This window comes from Leucopleurus acutus, assembly GCF_964270905.1.
Source record: "Leucopleurus acutus genome assembly, chromosome: 19".
Taxonomy (NCBI): Eukaryota; Metazoa; Chordata; class Mammalia; order Artiodactyla; family Delphinidae; genus Leucopleurus; species Leucopleurus acutus.
The window spans coordinates 9,762,971-9,788,075 of record NC_139161.1 but is presented as its reverse complement, the minus strand read 5'-3'; the positions used below and the strand labels follow the sequence as shown (position 1 = coordinate 9,788,075).

Below are 25,105 nucleotides of genomic sequence, written 5' to 3'. Positions count from 1 at the left end.
TTAGCCTGTGGCGATGGAGGTTAGCCCTAGCAGGCGGCTAGGGCTCGGTGGCGGGCTTGACCAGGTAGCCACTGAAGGTGATGTAGGTGTCAAACTCATCGCTGAAGATGGCGTTCTCGCGCTCGCCCTTGAAGAGGCGCACCCACACCTCGTCTTGGTCCTGAAGCTCCAGCATCAGGCTCTGGCTCTGCATGATGCTGCGGTCGCTCACCTGGGCGTACAGGATCACCACCTCCTCCCCGTTCTTCATGATGTGCAGGTATGTCTCCTTCTGGTTCCAGGTGTGCACATTGAGGCTGAAGAAGTAGATGCCGGGCACATAGCAGTAGAATTTTCCCGTGAACATGTTGAAGTGGCCATAGAGGTTCACGAACTCCGTGTCGAAAATCACCGTCTGGTAGTAGTCGTTGCTGTGCAGGGGCTTCTTCCGGCCCACCGAAAAGGCAGCGTAGTGGTTCTTGCACCGGTCCCCGGGGGCCCCCATGGACCCTTTCTGCCCTTTGGGTCCCGCGTGGCCCCTGGCGCCCACGGAGCCTGTTTTGCCATATTTGCCTTGCACGCCCCGATCTCCTCGGTCGCCCTTCTCACCTAAATGGGACGGGAAAACACGTGGCGTCAAGCAACCTCAAGGATTATTCTATTTTCATCCGGAAGCAATCGTTTTTTTTTTTCCTTCTTGAAAGTCCTGGCGAAGAAAAGGGAACGTATGCGTTTATCCAAAAGCAACAGGAGCAGCAGCGGAACCCACGGCTCCCTCCGAACAAATGACCTACAGACGCAGGGGCTGGGCCTGAGGATCTGGGACCCGGGCCGCTTGGCATCCCGATTCAATCGTCCCAGGCTGTGCAAGGTTATCTGCTGCTCACAGGACCGTCAAGCTGAGGCTTGCGGTGCAAAGGCAGGGGGGGTGAGACCCCGAGCTGCCCTGAGGCTCCTTCCCCTGTGGATCCCTCCCCAACCCCTCCTCTTGGAAAGGGGACAGAGCCTCAGGAAAGGAATTTCCTTCTCCCCGCTAGATGACAGCATGCCTCTGCTCGGTGCCCTGAGGGCGCCATTCTTCTCCTGCCCACTCCTCCCTAACTCCATCTTCTGCCCTGCCCTCCAATCAGGACGGAGCAGTGCCCCCTCCCCAGGGGACGGTCCCCCCTGCTGGTCTCTGTGCCTGACCTTTCAGGATGGTGATGTTGATCTGTGGCACCGGGATGGCCTGGTACATGGGAGTACCAGGGTCACAGCAGCGAAAGCACCGGGATGCGGGGGGCTCCTCTTCCTGCCTGGAGCTGTATTTTTCATGCTTTTCTTCATCCCTAAGGGAGTAAAGACATCACCGTGAAAGCCAAGAGCTCTCAGAGCCAGGAACTCTTCTCTCTTCTGCCACCAGAGGGCCTAGGGTACCTGTCTCGCCTTCTCTCACCTGGATGTGTGAGGCTGTGTTAATTTTCCCTCCACAGAGACTGCGTTGGCTCTTGGCAAATTCTGAGGCTTTTAGTGAAGGTTCAGAAGGAGCCCCCTGCCCTCTGTTGACAGCAATGACAGTCGTGGAAACAACGATATAACAAAAACGGCAATAATTTGAGGAGCTTGGCAAGATAGAGGCTACATGGGAGAAATCTGGCACGTGACATGCCAGTGGAGGGACTGGACATCCCCTTCATGTATCTAGGATTCTAGAAGCTGCTATGTTAAGCTGACTCGTTTGCAAATGAGAGGGCTCAACCAGATCTGCTCCTGGGGGGCGGGGGGCAGCGGCAGCGACAGCTCCATGCTGCTACCTCGAGGCATCACACTGCACCGCACCGTGCTATCTGCTCGCAGCTCTTTGGCTGTGACGCGGCTACCTTGGAGGTGGCACAGTCCGTCTTGAAGGGTCAGCTCTTTGTCTCCCTCTGCTCCCATATTCAGACCACAGACAATCCAGGAGATGGATCTATACACCCTAAACTCAGCCACCTACAAGCCCTAGACTCCCAGATGGACCCCCGCCCACCTCTCACCAGAAGTCTCCATTTAGAGATTCAACAAGCCCCACACACGAGATGTGTCCCAAACTGATGGCCCATCACTGCCACTCATCCCTAGAATCTTCTCTTTCCAAACCCTGTTCACAGCAGCAGCAGCATCGCCAGTCGCCCAGAATGGAACGCTCAGCCTCATTGCAGATGCTTCTCTGGCCTCACCAATCCATTCTGAGGATCATGGAGTCCTGAGGAGTCAGCCCACCCCAGCATCAAAGTACCTCCAGGAGCTGGGCCCTTGGCTCTCCTCACCTCTAGGGGCCACTGCTGTTCGGAATGCCCTCCTGGAATTCGTCTCTCCCTTGCCAATTCATCCTCTGTTCTGCCACCCTCCAGCATTCTTTCTAGGGTACCATGAAATTTAAACCTCTCCATGACTCCCCTGTAGATGAAGTTCCAAAGAGACCCTTTCCCACCAGGTTCATCTGCCCTCCCATCCTCCACCCTCCGGCATCCAACCACCCTACCCAAACGACCTACCAGCCCTTACACTGCCACACACTGGAATGGCCACACTTCGCACGTGCCATCCTGGCTGCCAGGCGGCTTTCCCCTCCTGTGCCTGGGATGCCCCTCAGGTGTCCTCAAGACCCAGTCACTCCTCCTCCTAGCCTTCCCCAACCCCTGCCCCCGCCCTGCGCATCCACACCGTGGACACACTGAACTGGATCGTGTGTGTCTGTCCCCCCATAGCCTTGGAGTTCCTGGAGGCCAGTGACTGTGTCATTCACATGTGTGTCCCCAGTGCCTAGAGGATGGCCAGACCAATAACGGCCCTCAATCAATGTTCGTTGAATGAAAAGAAGGAGGAAGAAGAGGAGAAGGAGAAGAAAAGACAAAGAAGAAGAATGATGTTACTTTGCCCCAAATCCTATGCAATTCCATTGTACTCCAAGACAGCCCGAAGCCTCAGGTATAACGTCAGCCCAAAGCTCAAAGTGATAAAGAAACTCAAAGTCAGCATCAGGTGTCTAGGACCTCACGTTTGATGAATGACATTTTCATGAGTAATCCCAAGCATTTTATGCATCCCTACAAAATATCCCAAATAGCCTGGAGTCTATATATCATCGAAGGTCATATATATGAAGACAGTGCCATTCGGAAGAAATTCATAACTTTTCAAGGAAAGCCACCACTTCTTGTGCCAGTCTTCAGCCACCATCCCCCATCTTGCAATGTGATCAGACATCAGGGTGGTGGAGATCAGCTCTCAGCCCAGCATCGTCCCTGTCTCCTACTTCCAGGTGGTACTTAGAACCCTAGAAGATATTCTCAAAGGACAGGCAAGGACGCAAAGAAACCGAGAGCTGGGGGTTGGGGTTGTGGTGTGTTCTTCTTTTAAGGATGTGGCTGCAGCACCTCACACAGACCCACATTCCTCTGGGGTTGGAATGAGGCTGGGTTACTGTCCGCAGTTTCAGATAACAGGCCCGGGTCACTGACAGGAGAAATGGCGCCTCTGTCCCCCAGCACCGGCTCCTCAGCCTTGGCCTCTGCTCCTTCCCCTCTAGCTGCCAAAGAGCCCCCTAGGGCACCTGACCCCCAGGCTCATCCCCGCTGCTGAGCCAGCGCTCCTGCATCCACACTGCACAGCCTCACCTCTCAGCGTGGTCCAGCGGTGGCTCCCTGGTCCCCTGCTGCTGCTGCTGTTCGAGCTGCCCACGGGGCACGCGGCCCAGCACCGGGCCACAGGCAAAGGCCAGCAGCAGGCAGCACGCCAGCGCGAGTCCCAGCCCATGGGGGCCCATCTTCCCGCTGAGCCCTGCTGGGGAGACACACGGGGAGGACACGGGTTGGAAGGGCCCTGCAGGGAAACAAGCCTGCAGTGCTTGCCCGACCCACCAAGCTGACCCACTAAGTGCTTCAGCTGCCACTCTTCCTGGGACGGCGATCACACACTCACACTCACACACACAGTCACACAAGCTCAACATACATACTCACAAACCCCAGTGCACATCCATGCACATATACAAGTGCCCTCACACACGCACATACTCACACACTCAATACACACTCATACACAAACACACTCTGTACACACTCAAGACACTCGGTACACTTACACACACTCAGACCCACACTCTCTTGTGTTTACACTTGCACACTCAACACACGTGTACTCCGGTGCATTCACGTGCATATACATACGCTCACATGCACACATGCATGCCCACACCTGGCATTCACACTCTCAGCACACTCACAGACTTATACGCACAGACTCGCACACCCTCACGCACATGCCCTGGGGCTGGGCTGGCGTTGGAGCACCAGGCCACCTGCTGCCGCTGAGCATGGCTCTACCTGGCCCCCCACGCCTCCCAGGAAGGAGACCCCTCAACCCTGAGCTCTGCAGATGGTCGTGTCTCGGCCCTGTTAAGACAATGAGCAAAATCCCGAATGAATCTGGGGGGTCCGCTGTCCAGGGACTTTGCCCCAGCCTGCACTGTGGGGCCCGGTGGGCAGCCAGGCGCTGACATGTTGCTCTCTGGCCACCAGGGGACGCAAGAGCGTGTCCTCGAGCATCTGGTGTTTGGAGGGGGTGGCGCCCCGCCGCACAGGGCATTTATTGTCATCGAAGCCAGCCCCATGTCTCTCCAAAAAGCTCTGGACCGGACCCTCTTTGTACAGGATTGAGATAGTCCTTCCAGAAAGAGCTGTCCACTGGGGATTCCCAGTGAGCCCACTAGGGGGCAGTGCTTGGGCTTAAAACAGACAAATCCCACTGGTTTCTCACCGTCAGAGGCATCACCCCGGCTAACCCCAGCTGTGGGATTTACACGCGTGCCTCAGCCGTTTCTGGTGTGTGGAGTCAGAAGTCACACGTGCCTCGACTGTTTCTGGTGGCTGGGAAACCTCCCCATCACGGAGGGGGTGACGGTGGTCAATCCCAGCCCATTTTGTTCACCGAATCATACAATTTAACACCAAAAGGGCTGACAAGGACACCTAACTGGACCCTCTGGCCTGCACAGTGAAAGAACTGAGGCCGGGGGAGTAAGCACGCCTCCACCCTGCCCCTGCAGCTGGGCTGGGGCCGGGAACCAGGCATCGTGGGGAGGGGCAAAGCATCAAAGGAAGGGAACAGCCTCAGAAGGTCCTGTCTGATTTGTCTTTAACTCCTCTTTCATGTCTAAGGAAAACTAAAATACCGAGACGGATTTCTGTTTTTGTCGGTAATCGTCTACCCAGATGAATGCTCCTTTCACGCATCTCGGGCCACCATGGACCTCCTTCAACTCCATGGCTCAGAGGCCTCGCGGCCGGTGAGGGCACGACCCTCTCCGCGGGGCCGACTCTTTGGCTTTGTTCTTTATTCTGCGTGTTAGCAGGCTCGCTGTTTTAGCTCGGAAGGCAGAATTCTCTGGCCGCCCTCGCTGCTGGAACCCCGTGCCAAGTCAGGAGAACCTGGGGGAGGCCGAAGACCGGGAACCAGAGCTGAGGCTCTCCCGATGGCTCCTCAGAGATGTGCTATGAGACTCTGAGCCAGGAAGCCTGGCCTCCCCAGGAATCCCCCCACCCCCTGAAGCCACACTTCTGCCCGCTCTTCAATTCTCTGCACACCCCCACCCCCTGCAGTGGATTAGCTGGGCCCCCCACATCCACGTTCTCTACCTGCCAAGGGTCAGGACCCAGAGACCTTCCAAATGACAGAGAGACTGCTGGGACCAGCCCCCCTCCTCAAAATGTCCACTACCTCCCCTCCACTTGGCAAAGAAAATTTGTACATGTAAATGTAATTTATAAAATACATATTAAAAGAATCTCTCCCTCTCTCTCCTCGCCCCCTCCACCCATCCATCATTTCTCCAGGCTCCTTGCCAGGGTGGGCACCACCCTCCCCAGTCTGCTCCCACACTTCGCCTGCATTGCCCAGCACCCCTCGTCCCATGTTCAAGCTCCCTGCTTCACGTACTGCAACGTGCATACACGTCACCTGGGAAATCTTGTGAAAATGCAGATTCTGATTGGGCAGATCTGGGACAGACATTTTCCAAAAGCCCCCAGGTGCTGCCAAGGCACCACAGTTTGAGCACCAGGTTCCAGCCACACCCCCAAACTCCTGGCACCTGCCCACCTGCCCACATCCTTCTCCCCTGGCCAGGAGCACCCTTTGTCCTCTTTTCTTCTGCTAATAACCAGGCTAACAGGACTGACAACTGCCCCAGGCCCGGTGCTGGGCATCCCTGCATCATTTTCACTCATCCTTACAACCCTAAAGAGAACACTTCCTCATTAATAGTTTTTACCCCATCACAGGTCTCGTATGGACCTGCAGTGAATCTTTTAAGGAGACAATATTCATTCATTATTATACTGAATTCACTAATGAAGAAACCGTGATGAGAAGTCGATTAGCCTAAGGCTGCCCACTTTTTTGTGTGTGTGTGTTTTTTTTTTTTTGCGGTACGTGGGCCTCTCACTGTTGTGGCCTCTCCCGTTGCGGAGCACAGGCTCCGGACGCGCAGGCTCAGCGGCCATGGCTCACGGGCCCAGCCGCTCCGCAGCATGTGGGATCTTCCCGGACCAGGGCACGAACCCTTGTTCCCTGCATCGGCAGGCGGACTCTCAACCACTGTGCCACCAGGGAAGCCCAGGCTGCCCACTTTTTAAGCCTTGGGGGCTGGATTTGAATTCAACAGGCTGCCCTCAGATCACATCAAAATCCCACCCAAGGGACCTCCCTGGTGGCACAGTGGTTAAGAATCCGCCTGCCAGTGCAGGGGACACGGGTTCAATCCCTGGTCCGGGAAGATCCCCCATGCCACGGAGCAACTAAGCCCATGCACTACAACTACTGAAGCCCGCCCACTCTAGGGGGTGTGCTCCACAAAAAAAGAAGCCACCGCAACAAAGAGTAGCCCCTGCTCTCCGCAACTAGAGAAAGCTGGCGCGCAGCAACAAAGACCCAACGCAGCCAAAAAAAAAAAAAAAAATCCTACCCAAGACCCAACTCAGGTGCTTCATATTCCTTCTGAAGGTCTCCCAGACCCTCAACTGGAACAAACTCTCCCTACTCTTTTTTGCTTGCGTGTCTCATATTGTCTCATTCTGCAGAGAGTTTTTCTTGGCCTAGAAGATTCTGCACAGCAGACCTGTGACCTCCTCTGGGCTTGGGATACGGTCTTGTTCAACTTGGACCCACCAAGCATCCTGCAGCACCCTGAACTCAACAAATATTTGTCAGATTGAATTCTCCAAATTTGTTTATTGCCCTATTTCTGTATTTCCCCTGTTCTCCTTGGCGCCTTGATAATTACTCTCCTTTTCCTTTTCAGTGCCAAGCTTGCATCACTTGAAAGGAAAAGAGGTTTTCCTTTCTTCAAACATTTTTTTTTTCCTGAATCCAAAGTAATATATATTCATTTGGGAAAGGCTGGAAAATAACAGGAAAAGAAAGTACAGAGCTGTCTTGGACTCTTTTGTCCCCAGGGCTCCTCAGCCTCAGCACCAATGACATTTGGGCTGGATCAGCCTTTGTCGTGGGAGGCTGTCCTGTGCATTGTAGGAGGTTCCGCAGCACCTCTGGACTCCACCCACTAGATTCCATCAGCACAGCCCCACCCCCAGTTGCGACAATCAAAAACATCTCCAGACTTTGCCACATATCCCCTGAGAGGCAGAAATCCTCCCAGTTGAGAATCAGTCCTCTACCCTCAATGGAAGTACACTTTTGCACGTTGGTACTTTTCTTTCTAAGTCTGGAAAAGAGATTTTCTGTACCTAGATAGAAGAGATGGAGACCAGGATGCAGCCGGCGCAGGGGTGATGCTATCAGTGGGGGGGTGGGGGGGGTGGGGGGGTGGCCCACGATGACCCAGCAAAGAGTCGGAGGCGCCAGGAGCACTGAGTGAGGGCAGCAGAGGTCGGTGGTTCTCCTCAAGGACCTCCTCTTTGGGGTCAAAGCAAACCCAGACTGAAAGCTTTCCCTCTTCAAAACCGTCTTCAGAACGCTTTTACTAAGTCCCACAGCAAAGTCAACATCATGACATTATGATCATTTTACTCACTTTTGGGCAAAAACAGTATTGCCCAGGGCTTCCCTGGTGGCACAGTGGTTGAGAGTCCGCCTGCCGATGCAGGGGACACGGGTTCGTGCCCCGGTCCGGGAAGATCTCACATGCCGAGGAGCGGCTGCACCCGTGAGCCATGGCTGCTGAGCCTGCACGTCCGGAGCCTGTGCTCCACAACGGAAGAGGCCACAACAGTGAGAGGCCCGCGTACCGCAAAAAAAAAAAAAAAAGAAAAGAAAAACCAGTATTGCCCAACATCTAACCAAACTTAGCTCCGGCCCTCTTTAGCAATTTCCAGTGAAACAGAGTGCCCTACAAGGGGGGAGGTGTGCCCCCAGAAAGATGACTCAAAGAACGTGCTGTCAGGTCCGGGGAGCAGCCCCCAGGACTCTTTGGCCAGTGGTGTGTAACCCTTGTGAATCTGGACCCGAGTGGTCCAGTCTCCTGGCTGCCTTGCGGTCAAGACATCTGAAGTTAATTCCAACATGACTCAGAACTGGACTTGCCTACCCCAAACCCTGTGAAGACATTCGTGTTCCAAATTCCATAACAATTCCATGAACATCTTTATCTCCCACCCACGCCCTTCAGGACCTGCAGCTCCTCCACTCCCTTCTTCGCAACCCTCCCCATCTCCCTGCATCTTAACCTCCCCCAGCAAGGAAGAACCCCCCTCTACAGTAGGTGGGAGGCGAAAGCGAGGAATTGGGTCAATGACAGGGTCCCGAGGAAGGCAGGAAGTCTGAGAACACTTCCTGGTTAATGATTTTTATCCTCCCAGCCCTCGAATGGATCTGTGGTGAATCCTTTAAGGAGACGATATTCATACACAAGTGCAAGTTTCCTTATATCCGTTTAAAATCGGTCCTGTCATTTTGGGGGGCCCGCCCACCTCCGTGGTGTCATGCCTGTGTTCTGACAGTGAACTCCTAGCCCTCAAGCTCCACAAGTTTGCCTTTTGTCTTGTTGCCAACCCCGCCCAGTGCCCTTTGACAAAAGCATTTTATAAACCTTCCTTAATCTTCATCGGGTAACCAGCTGTTCTGAGAGGCGAGAAGCCTAGGATCTCCCTGGATTAGAAGGAGTTTAGAAGACAAGTCGAAATGCCCATGTAGCTCTGGAATTCCCTCTCAGGAGAAAACTGAACACAGGCACGGTTTACTGGATGCCCGTGATTTGCACAGCATCGGGTAAGAGCTTGGGAGACAGTGATTCCACCGCAGATTAAATATACTCCCTGACCTCAAGATTACCATCCATGGGGACTTCCCTGGTGGTCCAGTGGTTAAGGATCCACTTTCCAATGCAGGGGACGCTGGTTCGATCCCTGGTCGGGGAACTAAGATCCCACATGCCACAGGACAACTAAGTCCACGGGACAACTAAGCCCACGCACCGCGACTAGAGAGAAGCCCATGTGCCGCAACGAAGATCTCGAGTGCCCAAACTAAGATCTGACGCAGCCAAATAGATAAAAATAAATATTAAAAACAAAAAAAAATTACTGTCCAGTGAAGGAGACAGATATGTACACAATCACAGCTCAAGGCAGAGCAGCAGATGTTGACTCAAAATGTGACATTCTAGGCCTGTGCCGTCCACTGCAGTGGCCGCTAGCCACCTGTGGCTATTTCATTTGAAACCAATTAAAATTAAAGAACATTCTAGGGACTTCCCTGGTGGTCCAGTGGTTAAGACTCCGCACTTGCACTGCAGGGGGCACGGATTAGATTCCTGGTCGGGGAAGTGAGATCCCGCATGCTGCACAGCATGGCCAAAAAAATAAATTAATTAAATTAAAGACCATTCTAAATTCCATTCCTCAGTCACGATAGCCACATTCCAGGGGCTCAATGGCTACAGGGAGGTGGGAGCTACCTTCCTGGACTGCACAGAACATTTCAATCGCTGCAGAAAGCTCTGTTGGGCAACTCTGCTCTATTAAGATGAAGTTGGGGGGTGGGGGAGTAGGAACTATGAACAAACAGCGGGCCAGAAATCTGGGAGTCATTTAGACGCCTTCCTCTCACATATCTGCCACATCGAGTCAGTCATCAAGCCTCTTTAATACCTCCTGAAGGTCTCCACTCCTCTGTACCATTTGATGCTTTCCAGGAGCTCTGGCTGTGTCCCAGACTTCAATTCACCCAAAACAAATATCTTTGTCTGGCTTGTCTAGGGCCTGGACACCACCACCAAATTTTACATGCTTCTCCCGAGGAAGCTTGGCCTAAGATAGGACTGTCTCCCACACCTAAGGTCTTCTAGGTCGAGAAGGCAATGCGGATCAGTATCCAATCAGTCTCTGTTTCAACACAGCGTCAACTGTCCCTCAGCCACCAGCAATCCTTCCGCACATCTGCTCCTGCCACCCTCCCCTCCCCAGTATCCTCTCTACCAGAAAGGAAGCCCTGGGGCTGCCCCTCACTGCTTCAACATCTGGCGGAAATTCTCCCGTTGAGACACTCAGAGCTCTCCAGTTGCTGCAGAAGGTTCCCTGGACTCAGATCCTGGGGTGCCCAGAAAAGAGAAAGGCCCATGTTGGGGTGTCCCTCTGGCCCTTATGACCATCCGGACTGTCTAACACATGACGTCTGCCTTCCTTCCCTGGAAGCCATTCATCACACTCATTTTCCACTTACCAGACTCCTCTGGTGATGGGCAGGAGGGAGGTAGAGTGGCTCCCACTTGATAAATGACATTTGTTCGCCAATTCCAGGAAGCCATTTCATACCTAATTTTCCCTTCTGTAATGGGGCAGCCCCAGCCGGTCTCGGGCCCTCTCCCGCTTCCTCCCAACCTTGCAGAGGAAGCAGCAGTGGGGGCTGTGCATCCTTTATTAGAGGAGCTCTGGTCAACTGGAGGTGCGCTGTGCCTTTCCCAAAAGGTGAGGGCATCCTGGCGCCCAGCTCACTTGCTGAATCTCCCTCTTCCCCTTTTTCCAAGAAGCTGTCCTCTGGCGTAAAGGAAGAGGGTTTATTTTTTTTAAGGTTTGGAGTTTTTTTGGTTACCTCCAAAGCCCAAGGCCAGCGATAGAGATGGGGTCTCCCAGGGCCACTTGCTAATTAATAAACGAGGGCTTCCTTTGTGCTGACTTGGGATAAAACAGTGAAGGAAAGAGGGGCGAGGCATCCTCCCATCCTGAGACATCTCCATCCTCTCCTGAGGCAATTCACTGCACCTAGACCAGGAGAGGCTTACCTAGACCTGAGAGAAGACACTGCCTAAGTTTCTGCCCAGGCCCTGCATACAAGGAGACCACGTGGGCTGCAGGCGGCGGGCCTTCGGGGGCACCTGGCCAGCCCAGCCTCCCCAGTGCAAACAAAGATTTCCTTGACTAGAGCCCTGTCCTTAGATCACCTCCCAGCTGTGAGACCTCGGGCGGCAGGCTTGGCCCCCGCTTTGAGAACCGTGTGAGAGAGAAGAGCTACTGACAGCTCGTGCCTTGCCGTGAGCCCGCGCCGCAGGTGGCCTGGCCCACGTCCCATTGCCCCGCAGCGGTGACACCCTCGGGGGCTGACCGTTCCCAAGACGGAGGGAGGAAAAAAGCTGGGAATTCCACGGCCTGTGAGCCGACCGCACCATCCCTTTTACAAGCGCCACACCGTTTTCCGTTTTCTAGGGCCTGGAAATCACTGCCGCATTTTACAGCCATCTCCGGGGAAAGCTTGGCAGAAGGTAGAACCTTGTCCCACCTCTAACGGCTTCTAAGTCAAGAGTACAATTCAGCTCAGCATCCAGTCAGCCCTGCCACTGCCTGCTGCAGCCCAGACTGCTCTGGTTGAGATCGTCGATGTCCAGCTCCCGTGCAGGCTGCAGGGCGCCTGCCGGCGACGACCGCCCACCTCCCCGGCCCCTATCCGGCCCACGCTGTCTCGCTGTGTTTACCCTCCATAACCTCCCCCTTAGCGACAGGTGTTTTCCAGACCGTGTCCTCAGCCCTCAGCCCCTCTCACTCCAAACACTTTCCGCCCATCGTTTCCTGTGTGACAGCTTCAGCGGACAGCTCCTTGATCCTTGTCCCCAGCAGGCGTCCCCGGCCACCAAGCTCTAGGCCTGCGCTCTCCAGAACATTGGCCTCTGGCCTCTGGGGCCAGTTAAATCCTTTACAACTAAACATAGTGAAAACTTCCATTCTCGGCCACTCGAGCACATTTTAAATGGCTACCCTCTTGGACGGCACAGCTGGGAGGACACTTCCATCATCGCCAAGTCCTACTGCACAGCGCTGGTCCAGACCCAGATGGCCAGCTGTCTCCAGATCATGTCCTCTTTGCTCTGGATGCTCAAGCCCCCAGTTAGTTCACTGTCTTCTTCCCCAGCTCCCGCCGTCCCTGTTCCTCCTCAGCGCTTACAGCTGTTCACACAGGGCCCCCGGCCCGCATCTCCGAGCTCTGCAGACTTCGGCCTCTCTTGCACCGTAACCAGGCCCCCTGGCAGTCTCTCCTCTCCCTCCCTTCGGGCGCTGTCACTGCTTCTTTCTCAGCCCTGCGCTGGTCTCCCCATCTCTCCTCTACCTTCCAAACTGCTGGCCAGAGGCAGCTTTCAAACCTGCAGATCTGAATGCCCCCCTTGGCTCAAAAGGCTTCCATGAAAATAAAGGAAACATTTAAGCCCTGCGCTTCACCATCTGCCTCCCACCTCATCTCTGGCCCCCTTGTCCCCACCCCTGCATGCGTATCCTTCACCCCAGCCAACTGGAGCCACCGGAAGTCCCAAGTCACACCACGGTCTCGTCCTCTGTCTCTTTCTCTTGCCACCTTCCTCGTCGCTGTGTCCTTCAGAGCCCGGCCTGATGCCACCTCCTCCAGGAAGTTTCCTCCCCCAGTATCTAGCAGAGACCGGCTTCCTTGTCTGGTCCCCCCACAGATCAGGAGGTCCTCATACACAGGAGATGTGTCTCAGTTCACACGTGTCTCCAGTGCCTGGGGTCTGACTTTCAGTACTGACCGAAATCCACAGTCCCTTTCAGCCCTTCCTAAGTAGCAGAGCCATCGTCCAAAGAGGACTCAAGCCAGTGTGTTCAAATCTCTAATTCAGGTTGGGGGTGGTTTGGGGTGGGGGGAGAAGGGGGGTGGGGAGGGTGGCCCAGGGCACACTCTTGTACTTTATTTATCTATTTATTTTTGGCCACACCACGCAGTGTGCAGCATCTTAGTTCCCCGACCAGGGATCGAACCCATGCCCCCTGCAGCGCAACTGAGAAGTCTTAACCACTGGACCGCCAGGGAATTCTCAGGTCACACCATTAAGTGTCATCAGAACGCTGAATCCCAACGTGACCAGGTAGCCATCTTTTCCTCAAGTGCTCCTCTTATCAGCACTCAGAAAGCCTCCTGCTTCACAGAGTTCCAAGCGCTCGCTTCGGCAGCACATATACTAAAACTGGAACGATACAGAGAAGATTAGCATGGCCCCTGAGCAAGGATGACACGCAAATTCGTGAAGCGTTCCATATTTTTAGACGTAGAGAATGGACTTGAGGACATGGGGAGGGGGAAGGGTAAGCTGGGACAAAGTGAGAGAGTGGCATGGACATGTATACACTACCAAATGTAAAACAGCTAGTGGGAAGCAGCTGCATAGCACAGGGAGATCAGCTCGGTGCTTTGTGACCACCTAGAGGGGTGGGCTAAGGAGGGTGGGAGGGAGACGCAAGAGGGAGGAGATATGGGGATGTATGTATATGTATAGCTGATTCACTTTGTTATACAGCAGAAACTAACACACCATTGTAAAGCAATTATACTCCAATAAAGATGTTAAAAAATAAATAAAGAGAGTGAGATGCAAAATAATTAATTAATTAATTGTAAAAAAAAAAGAGTTACCACCCATTGCCTCCATCAGCCAAACTTACAAAATACCTCAATGTCCTGCAAAAGCAGTCTAATCAAACAAATGATGGTGCAGCCACACGGTGGAAAACTAAAGACGAGGTGGTTGGTCAGGCTGGCAAACTCAAATGCCTTCAGCCATTGGCCACGGGCTGGGTGTAATGTGACAGGGAGGGGTGGAGATTGCTCCGAACCCAGAAACACACGCTCCGTTCAAAGGCATTTAAATAAATAAATAAACGATGCTGGAGGGGGAGGGGCAACTTCAGCTGGTAGCACCAAGGACTGACCTCTGTAAACAGACGAATATTTACTGGCGTGGAAAGATGTTCGCAAAATGCTGATGAGTGAAAATGCAGGTTGAAAACATACATACATAAAAACACATCCACACATGCACGTACATTAGCCCAGAGATTTGAAGGCCACCCACCTGGCTGCTAACAGCAATTATCTCTGGGTGATGAAAATACGGATGCTTGCCATTTTCTTATTTGGGGGTCTCTGGGGTTTTCCCCTATAACCGTCACATATTTTTTCACATTAAGTACACATTATTTTCCACTTAGACAAATGATAAGTAAGCCCCACCCTGGAGACTAAGAGAGCATTTTGTTTATTCGGGGGAATTTGAGTCTCTGCCTAGAAAAGGAGAACGGGGAAGGGGCTTGAGGATGCTGTGGCAAGTTTGTGGCTCAGGCGGGACTGTGGGGGATATAAACTGCCCTCGTGCTGAAGTCCCACGTTCTTTTTTTTTTTTTAGAGAATTTTTTGTGTATTTATTTTTGTCTGCATTGGGTCTTCATCACTGCGCGCAGGCTTTCTCTCATTTCGGTGAGCGGGGGCTACTCTTCATTGTGGTGCGCGGACTTCTCATTGCGGTGGCTTCTCTTGTTGCGGAGCACGGGCTCTAGGAGCACAGGCTTCAGGAGTTGCGGCACACGGGCTCAGTAGTTGTGGCTCTCGGGCTCTAGAGTGCAGGCTCAGTAGTTGTGGCACACGGGCTTAGTTGCTCTGCGGCATGTGGGATCTTCCCGGACCAGGGCTCGAACCCGTGGCCCCTGTGTTGGCAGGTGGATTTTTAACCACTGTGCCACCAGGGAAGCCCAGAAGTCCCACGTTCTTTCGCAAGTGTTTGTTGAGTGTCTACTGCGCACCGGGAAGAGGGCTGGATTCTAGGGACACGGTGGAACAAGAGGAAGAAAAGGCCCTCCCCTGGGGCAGCCGAACCCTGGAGTTACCGTGGGTACTGATTACGCCGGGAAAGGCACCCAAGTGGGGCTAGAATCAGGCCAGCCAGAGAGAACACATTTTGTAGAAGCAGGGGATTTGTCCTGCCTTTGACACACCAGTCACTGGTGTACTTGCCACTGAAGGAAGCTGCCTGCAGCCACAAAACAGGAGAAAATGGAGCCAAACCTTTGAGGCCATCATCAGGACTTCTGCTCAACAGCCAGGCGAGTTAACCGGCCCAGGAGCAGCCCCGTCATTTATCAGAGATTCCTTCTAACAAAGCTCTGGTTAAGCACCTGCTGCCGGCCGCGCTCTGGGCACGTGCTTTACGGAGGCTACTGAACTTGTGCCCTACAGTCACCTTGATTTCTCAGAGGAACAAATGGGCTCAGAGGGAGGGAGTCACTCACCCCAGGCCCTGCCGTGGCAGGGGCTGCAGCTCAGGTGAGACCCAGGTGTGTCTGACAGCAGAGGTCTTGCCACTTCGCCTCGAGGGGGCCTCCAGGAAGATGCCGGCTAGGTAGGACAGGCTGGTCCTGACGAACCACCGTCCTGAGGACACTCCCGCCTGCCGGGCGGGTGTCCACCTGCTAAGCTCACTCGGTTACGGTGGGAACAGAGGCAGCAGCCCCGGGCCCTGAGGAACTTATCCCCCAGCTGAGACCTCGCATTCATCCCTTCAGCAGATTGCTGAGGGCCTGCTCCATACCTGGCACCATGCAGGGCGCCAGGGATCCGTGATAACCGTCCTCATCAAAGCAATGTGCTAAGATCTCCCGGCGCCAGCATTTAACATCCACCACTGGAGCGCAGTTCCTTCGGGTTTAGGCACAGGATCACCAGGAACCTCCCTCACACCTCAGGATGGACGGGGCGTGGGGGTTGTGGCCACTGAATGTGCATTCTGAAGGCACTGCTTTTGCAGGGTAGAGAGAAAACAGTGCATGGGTGAGCTCTGCAGGGGAGGGGAGGGGGACGCCCACATCTCACAGGGATGGCAAACGGTGCCACCCTGACCCCCATGCCCTCTGATGCTCAGAAGCAAAGGGGACTGAGGCTGAGTGCGGCTGGCAGGAGGGAACGATATAAAGAATTGACATTCTTTACAGGGGGTGCAGTGAGCGTGCCCTGTGTCTGCCCATCCCTGGGGGCTGCCAGGGGTCAGGTGTGGGAGGGGCCCCACAGGAGAGGTCCCTGCAGAGAGGGAACCAGGAGTAGAATGGAACAGAAGGGGGAAGGGCAGGCATCAGACTCCAGCCCAGCGCCCCAGCTGCCCGGGCCTGCTTCTGCTTGCTCTACAGGGTCCATTCTCAGGGTCTCCTCCTTGTAGGTCAGGCCAGTTTACAGAACCACGGGTCTTGCTCTCATAGCTATACCTTAAGGGGTGGGGGGTAGATGTCCTGAATGCTGGAAGGCCTGAGTGCCATGGCCACCCCGCACCCCACCCAGACCCACCCGTCTCTCACCAGAACTCACTTTAGACTCTTCACTAGCAGAAAGGGCCCAAGTGTTTCCAAGCGCACCCCAGTCCCCCACCCTGACCACCAGCCTCAGAACCTGCAGGGCAGAGCTGCAGGGCCCAGCCCAGCCGACGTCTGGCCTGCATCCGCCCGCAGCTCCACCAGGGCTGGCAGCCTTCTCAGGCGAGGTCCTTTTCCTTCGCTGGTCCCCAGGGCAGAGGGTGACTGGTAACCAGATGTCCCCACTTGGGGACAGCGTGCAACGGAGGCGAAAGGTTTGGGACCTCCCCCCGAGTGTGGATTCACCAGCGGCTGGCAGCAACGTCTGACCCAGCACGAGGCACCACGCACCTGGCATCGGCGTGCTCCCCACCTCCCCCACTGCCCGCCCCGCCTGCCTGCCCCTTCTCCCGCCTGTCCGGTTCTCCCGCGCTCCCTTCCCATCCTGCCTCCTGCCCGCAGTCTCCTGCTCTGCTCCATGTCATCTCAAGGAAACTTCCTACAGGAGCCAGGGAGGTGGTCAGGCAGGGAGGTGGTCGGACACGGAGGCACAGGATGGGACAGGATGCCCCAGTAGGACTGTGCCAGTGGTGCCCACAGCTGGAGAGGGTTTGACTCCAAAGGCCTCTGGGCAGGCCAGGGACACCCCGGTGGGCAGTGGGGGGCCTCCGGCGCTTCAAAGCCCATCCTGCTTTGAGCCCAATTCTGGGAAGCAAGCGTAGGCAAGGATGAGCGGCTTCCCGGCGTCGGAGCGCCACTTCCACCTCCAGCTGCTCAGGCCCCTCTCAGCTGCAGCCTTGACGAGGACCCAGAGCTAAAGCTGCCCCCAATGAGCTCAAGAGCTCCCGCTCCTGCGCCCAGCATCGAGCCCCTCCCCGAGAGGCAGGAAGACAAGGGTCAGAGGTCATAGGCTGCGCTGGCAGAAGTTTCACTGCGGGGCTTGGGGAGGAGGAAAAGAGCCAGCGTGCTCGCTTCTGCATGTCCGTGGTTGAGAGCAGAACTGGTCCTGCCAGGCTGAGGATGTCTGGGCGGGGCCCCAAGAATCCTGAATCCTGGGCCCGGGGGGACCGGCTCGCTAGGCTGCCCCTAGAGCACGGAAGGAAGCACCTGTTCAGGCTTTGGTGGTCCTTTTCCAAATCCTTCTCCAAGTGGGCAGATGTTCCCTCGTACTGTGTGAGGGGTCAGGGAGGTGTCTGGGGTCCTGTCCAGGGAGCTGCCTTGTCTCATTTGACTTTACGAGAAGGCAGATTTCAGCAGGTAAAAACAGGAAGAAAATAATAAACCTCTGCCCAAACGGTAGTTACACCACCAAGATGAAGTGCCCCAGGAGACCATCACGCCCACTTAAGATCGCTGGACTCTCAGGGCAGGGAGACGAGGCTGCTCCAGAAACACTCACATCTCTCTCCAGTGGATGGGCAGGCAGAGTTACCTTAAGTAGTCAGCAGAGTGTGGGGACCATAACAAAAAGGAAACTTTTTATTCTTCCTTTCCTTTGCAAGCTATCACCACCACCTCTCCCCTAGGGCCCTGGAGCCTCAGCCACCCGAGCTCCAGGAACAGGGACTCATGCAAAGGTCCGGCCCCTGAAGACAAAAGCGCAATGGCAAGCTCTTGTCTGGTGAGGACGCCCAGCAGCAGGACTGTATCTACAAAATTCTTTTCATCTTTGTTTTGATGGGTGAAGTTCAATGCCAGAATATTTGGTTTATGAGTCACGCTAATTACATCGGGGGGGGGGGGGTAGGGCGGGAGGCACCAGGAAGAATAACAAAAAGCATGTTCCAAAAAAATTATGCTGTGCTGGTTGCCCTGAATAGGGAGGTTACGTCCCAGGAATGAGGAGGGAGCTGCCTGCACCCTTCCTGGGGCCATGTCAGCCTTCTCGGCTCCCACCTGGGAGCCTGTCCCTCACTGATGACTGCCCCTGCCCCAGACAGGCAGCGGTGTCCTCTGGCAGAAAGAGGGCCCATCCAAGGCCTCTGGCACCTACATTTGTCTGTCGCCCTGACCTGCTGGTCACCAGGAGCCTGTTCCTTGGCATCCCAAGAGACTCAAGATGGGAGAAGGAAAACAGAGAGAGCCAGAGGAGAGGGCTAGCTAGAGTCCCTGGGAAGCAGACCCCGGCCGTCTTTCTGGCCCCAGGGAACTTTCTCTGTGGGCTGCTGGGAAGTGGAAATTTGGAAACTTGAGAAGCTTGGGTTCCAGCACACACACATCCATGGTTGCCCTTATTTTTATTGCCACTACTGTTGTCGGGTCATCTCTAAGCCCCACCTCAGCTCTCAGGTCAAGAGGGAGAGTGGAGAAGGGGGACCAGAAAGGGCAGCTCAACCCTCTGCACCCCCCACCTCCCTTTCACCTGTATGTTTCCTGCCTCTCCCTGCAGTACGCACAGGCAAGTGCCTCGATTTGTGAACTTGCACGTGGGGCTGTCCGCCTGCTTCCCTGAACTATAAAAAGCAAAGGCCTAGCGTCTCTGAGGACCTCACATCCTCCCCCAGGGACCCAGGATGTAGCTAGTGGTTGAGAAAACTCAGTTTCTCAGGACACTCCCCATTTTCAAAGCTTGGAAAGAGGAAGCTCCAAGTGTGCCAAACTGCCTCCATTCTTAGAAACCAAGTGAGAGAGAGGAGACGGAAGCAAGTCACAGAGAGAAGTCAAGTCACCCTTCCTCCCAAGTGGCTCAGGAGGGCCGTGAGCACCTAAAGCACGTTGGGGTCCCACGGAAGACACAGCAGCTGTCCAGGAATCGGCACGGCCGGGCCCAGTTTAACACGACGTGGGTGCCCAGGACAGGTGGGGATCACACCTGTGCCGCGGAGATGCTTGGTATTTGGTAGTGCACAGAGAGGCATGCACAGTCCAGAGGCTCAAGGGCAGCTCAGTGACTCGGGCCCAGACCAGGGCCACATTCAGTGGTGTGGGCAGACCAGAGGGTCCCCCGAGAGGGACATTATTTTTTCCTGTCCAGGCTGGATCCCCTCCAGGAACACCAAAGCCATTAGATGCAGGGGCCAAAGCCAGCATTCCGTTCTGTGTAGGGTCCAAGTTGCCCACAGGCAGGGCTGGCTCTCAGACAGTCCAGGCGCTATTGGGGTGGGGTCTCCCCACCAGGTGCGGAGGTGACTTGGGTATCACTCCTTTCCCTTTCACACCCAGGGAAGAGTGAAGCAAGATAAACACGCCACAAAAATCGGGGGAGGTAACAATCATTCCTGACAGCATCTGTCTGCCACAGAAGCCCCCTGCTCCCTGGTCAACAGAGGGAAACCACGGCCACGGCTCTCCACTGCACCTCGGCTCCGAAGGGAGTGTCAGGAACCGGCACCGGGCCCTTCTCCGCCAACTCCTGGTCTTTCTGCCCCTTTGCCGCAACTGGCTTCTGGCCCCTCCCACCCCGCTCCTCGCCCCGTGTAGGTGTCTGCTCCGCGACCAGGCTGAAGCCAGGAAAAGGCGCACCGGATCCCCCTCCTTCCCCCCACCCCCGCCACGGCCACGTCCCGTCCGCCAGGCCACCTACCTCCAGCCACCAGCGTCCGGGAGCGAGCGGGACGCCCGCGTCCTCCCCGCGGCCTCTCTTAGAGCATCTCCCAGCGGCGGAGCCCCCTCCCAGCCAGGTTGGGGGAAGACCAGACTTGTCGAAGGAGAGAGCAGGCAGGAAGGAAAAAGTCCTCCGGGAAGAGGGCTCAGAAAGTTGTTGGGGTGCAGGACAGCCGGCCGCTCCCCGGCACCTGGATCTCCTCGGCTACAAGGTCTCTTTGGCCAGAAGCGGAAACGCGGTTTCTCGAAAGTAGAGGAAGGACCGAAGCAAGCGGGACAGACGCGTAAAGAGCAAACCCGGGCCAGATGTGAGCGGCCGCGGAGCCTCGAACGCTCCCAGCGCATTTTATCCAAACAGCAGCCGCCGAGGATTAACTGTGTGTGTGCCCGGGGGGGGGGGGGGAGGGGAGCCCAGCGCAACCCTCCTCCTGGCTACCCTGGGAGCTGGCGGGGGCCGGGGACTGGGGGCGGGGCTCTGAGAGTCCGGAAGTCCCTCCAGGTGCGGGAGTGGCCGGGGGTCCGGGACAACGAAGGTTGGGAGCTCCGAGTTGCTGGGGGGCAGGGGGATGGGCTCCAAGGAGCTCCTGGCGCGCTTGCAGCCAAGCCCCTGGAATCCGTCCCCAGATGGTGGCAGACCTGAGACATCCACCTGGGGTCCGGGGACCATGGACAGGTCTGGGGGAATCTGTGAACCCCCGAAACAGAACACAAACTTGCACGTGTGCCCGTGTGTGTACGCACATGTGCGTTGTTGGACGCTGATGGTCTAATGCTTTGATCAGATTCTTGGAGGAGTCTGTGATCCAAAGGTTAAGAACCCTGGCTGGGGGTGCAGACTTTCCAGGGGACGTGTGAGCCAGGGCAGGGCTGGTGGGGCCAGCAGGAAAGTCAGCATTTCTCAGTCTCCATCAGGCCTTTCATTCTTTGATATGAAAAACAGACATTTTCTCCACCTCATACAACTTCCTTGGCCCCTCCTCGCATCCTGATAAGCTGCCCTAGGCTTCTCGAGAGCTGCCCCTGGTCAGGCTGGTCTCCATCCCCAAAGTCTGAATCTGGATAGTTCTAGAATCTTACCAAATCAGAAGAAGAGGAAGGATCTGGCCTGAGGAACACAACTCTGCTGTAATGATAATGGTTTTCTTTCTTTTTTGTTTCTCCCCCTCTCCCATGGTCTCTCCAATGTTTGGATGTCCTCCCTGCACTTTTTGTTTTGTCATCACTCCTCCCAGGGCCTCTCCCTCTGGCTACACCTGGACAGGAGATGTAGAAGCAGAGATGCCGGACTGGGATGCTCGGGGCAAAGCAGACTGAGTCTCACTCTTCCTTGCCTTGGAATTTCTTCTCCACCTCTCCTCCCCATGTGTCTGCCTGGAAAGCTAAGAAATCAAAACAGGAGGAGGAGGGGTGTGCATTTCTGACATCCACGTGGCACACCTTCTCGCCAGGGCAAGCTGAGAATGATGGAGATGAAAGGAGACGGAGGGCTCCAGGCACAGGAAAGACCCTGGCCACCAACCTGCTCCTGTGGGAGCAGAAGGACAAGTGGTCCTGATGCTCCTTGACCCTGGAGAACTTCAAGGACTCCGTGGCAAGATTAAGTACATGCATCTCCCCTGGAGATGTGGTTTCACTTCAGCTGGCATTAAAAGACTCAGAACTGCTCATGGTCTTTGGCGTGTGTCTGAGACTTGGCAAACCCTACATCCCTGGTTGCTTATCCACACAGGAAAACCCAGAGATAAGCTCATCTTCATTCCCACGCATAACCCAAGGACGTGTCCTGGTAAACAAGACCGGGGCCCAGCACACCCACTGACCTTCCTCCAGTCTCTCTGTCCTCAAATAACCTTCGCAGCAGGGTGACGGCAACACGAGAGAAGAGGCAAGTAGGCTACGTCTTCACGCAGCCTCTGTGGGACCTTCGTCTGGGACGTTAGAGGACTTGGGTCTTTCTCAGAACTCCTAGGAACTGGAAACCCCCTGAGTGCAATGGGAAACCTCCCAGGAGACTCAGACCTGGGAAAGTCCTGGACCAATACCAGAATTCAATGCGCACAAAGTTGGGCATGCAGCTTGGAAGAGAAAGAGATGAGAAGTTGGAAGATTGGTCCCCCTCTTGCCCCCCATGTAAGACGGCTTTGTTGTTGAAAAACTAAGAGAGTTACTTTAAGATCCTTCCAGGACATGAACTCAGAGGCCCAATATAGAGCAGAGCTCTAGAAATACAGCCAGACAATGACCATGTCTTCCTGCAGCAGCTGGCTTGTTCTAAAAGGAGTCTTTGAGTCCTCAGCCAGGGGATGCTGCCCTACCTTGGCGAGCCTTAGGCCCCTTGCCTGTAAAGCAGAGCCAGGTCCAGGGTGTCTTACTGGAACCCGTGAGGACAGATGTGCCTAGAATAGGCCGCAACTATCACTACAGCATCTTACCCAGTAGGCTTTGGGCAGGGCCCCTTCATCAGACACGTACATAGTCCTAAGTGGCACAAATAAAGGGCATGTACAGTCTCCCAACAGTTCAAGTCACACTGTTCCGTGAAATTTGTTTTGTGCCACATTTAAGGGAACACTACGTTTTCAGAGTTTTTTTGTACTGGGGGATTTGGGGTAAAGCATGAGAATGTTCGTTATAACTATCAGTGTTTTTACAGGTATAATCTTCCCTCTCTCCTCTTGGGTTGAGTCCCCACATCTCCCAAGAGTTAGGAAGAGATTACTCATTTTTTTGAGGCAGAAACTGGGGGTTAGGGGGTGTTGATATTAAATGTGGCAACAAGAGCCTAGGGTTTCCCAAGATATTCATGAGAAAGAGAAGTCTCAGAGGTGAGGGAAGTTCCAGAGAATGGGAACTGAAGTCTGAGTACATGTTGGGTAGTGCCACCAGGGCCCACAACTCAAGCCAACAGGCAACTGGGCAAAGATTCGCCAGGCTAGGCTCCCAAAGAAAGCAAAGTCAGCTCTCAATAAAAGAAATATTATGTCACGCAAATGGAGCTGGCCAGGGCCCTGATGCCCGTTGTCAGGTACTTCCTCACTGCTTTAAAGTGGTAAGTAGGACAGATTTGGCAATGCTTGATTCTCTCCATCGTGGCCAAAGCCACCCGCCCCCAGCAACCAGGGCGGAATGTTCCCAGTTCAGCAAATATCTTCCCGTCAGGCAGTCTGGGCTGGCTCTAGGACAAGAGTCATGGTGAAAAACCGAAATTAACGAATTAGAACCCAAATCCAGCAGCAGTGACTGGGGGAGATTTCATCAGCCCTGAGATGGGTCAGAGGCCATCTGATGATGATGAATGATGAGCCCGCCCCGCCCAAAGAGGTCTCTTAAGCTCCCAGAAGAGCCGTAGGCCACACCCATCCTGGAATTCCCTAGGAGCCCATACCTCCTGCACAAGGATGTCTGAGCCAAACTCCTAATGTCTTCCTGAACATTCATTCCCCAGTGGCTCCACGTTCTCAGACAAGGGCAGCTCATGGGACGTAAAACCCAGCGGCTCACGGTGCTGGGAGGGGGGCACATTCCCTGGAATCCCCGCCCAGACGCAGCACATTCTGTGCACTCCCTGGTTTGGCAGTTCCTTCTCTCTCCCTGGGCATGTCCCTGTGCTCACTCTGCTTGTTTTCTCATCCTCGGAAAAAACTACGTGACCTCGGTTAACGTCGGCAAGGCGCTCGGTTCCAGATAAGCACAGCCTGTCATTAGCGGCGCTGTGATTTTTTCCCTCTGGGGCCCTAACATTCTGCCTCTCCCAGCTATTTTGGGCCAGGCTGCCCAGCCATCCCACTGGCAAGGGCAGAGACTGGTATTGCAAACTCTTGAATTCCGTTTCAAAGGGTAGCTACAGGCAGGCTAGGATGGTGGCGTCCCACTGCCAAGGGATGGGTGTGGGAGAGCCTCCGTGAGGAGTTGGGAAAGGAGCTGAGATGGAAACTTGGCAGGCAGACCCAGCCTCCCTGGCCGCTGGCCCACCCTCATTGCTCCTGGATGGCGCTGCTGGTGTTCTGGAAGGGTTGGGGGCAGGTGGGAATCAGATTGGCGACTGCAAGGATGCAACAGGCTAATCTGCTGTGATCCTTACACCTGGAGAAGACACTCTCACTATGAGAAGGACTGCCCTCTGGACTCCATGCCAAGATGGGAGGTCGGAGAGAGGAAAATACACTCACCGTCTTACTTTTGCCCTTTATATGCTGTCCGACTCTAATCAAGACATTAAATGCCCCATGCCTCGGTTTCTCCATCTCTCAACATTTACTCCCCTATTTTGGGAATTCCTTTCCAGCACTTTCAGAGATAGTCCTAGACGGACCGGTTAGGTAATACTACTTTACTTGATGTACAAAATAGGAGGGCCCCCTGGTGGACTGCACGATTCTAGGCATTTCACTCTGAAATGAATGAGTGAATGAGTAAGTAGACACGTGAATGAACAATTAAAGTGAAGAATTTTTAGTTTTTTATGCAGAGCCACAGAAACAAAAGGAGGAGAGAATTTCCAGGAGAAGGTCACGGTGAAGTCTCCTAGGATGCAAAGAAAACAAGGACAATGAAAATCAGAAGGAAAACCTGGTTGTACATGATTGTAGACTGGGAGGAAGGCAATTCCATGCCACAGCCTCCCGGGAAGGCAGTGTCTATTCACCAGAGGATGCAAGGCCCCTTTGATCTAATCATTTTTCTTCTAGGAATTTATCCTACAGATATACTTATAACTGTGCTCAAATAAGTAAGTTCTGGGATTTGTCCGGAAGCATCACTGTAATGTAGAAAGATCACAGATAGCCTAAAAGGACATCATTAGGGGCCTGGTAAAAGAAATTACAGGACATCCACACAGCGGAATACCACGTGGCTCTCTAGAGAATGAAGCAGCTCTCTATATAATGATATGGAACAAGCATTAATGTGAAGTGAAAAATTACAAACCTTATTGAAAGACGTTAAAGAAGACCTCGGTAAATAGAAAGGCAAACCATGCTCATGGGTAGAAGACT

General features: G+C 54.5%; 1 protein-coding gene across 2 annotated transcripts; it reads right to left on the bottom strand.

Moving 5' to 3' along the window:
* On the bottom strand, positions 1-20,254 carry C1QTNF1 (C1q and TNF related 1). Of its 2 annotated transcripts, none has more exons than XM_082860089.1 (4): positions 20,089-20,254; positions 3,618-3,783; positions 1,168-1,307; positions 1-588 (listed from the first exon to the last, which is right to left on the bottom strand). In XM_082860089.1, the coding sequence occupies exons 2-4, from the start codon at positions 3,764-3,766 to the stop codon at positions 38-40; spliced, it is 840 nt and encodes a 279-aa protein (XP_082716215.1). In that variant the 5' UTR covers positions 3,767-3,783; positions 20,089-20,254; the 3' UTR covers positions 1-37. The 2 variants fall into 2 exon arrangements, with proteins under 2 accessions (XP_082716215.1, XP_082716216.1); XM_082860090.1 differs by having other exon boundaries at positions 3,618-3,780.
* Between the last annotated feature and the right edge of the window lie 4,851 nt (positions 20,255-25,105).

Bases quoted from the DNA above. Each gene is read 5' to 3' on its own strand.
- C1QTNF1 (XM_082860089.1), bottom strand. From the start codon at position 3,766: ATGGGCCCCCATGGGCTGGGACTCGCGCTGGCGTGCTGCCTGCTGCTG. The intron at 1,308-3,617 runs GTGAGGCTGTGC...TTACTCCCTTAG, and splicing joins CCGCTGGACCACGCTGAGAG to GGATGAAGAAAAGCATGAAA. The intron at 589-1,167 runs GTCAGGCACAGA...CGTCCCATTTAG, and splicing joins CAACATCACCATCCTGAAAG to GTGAGAAGGGCGACCGAGGA.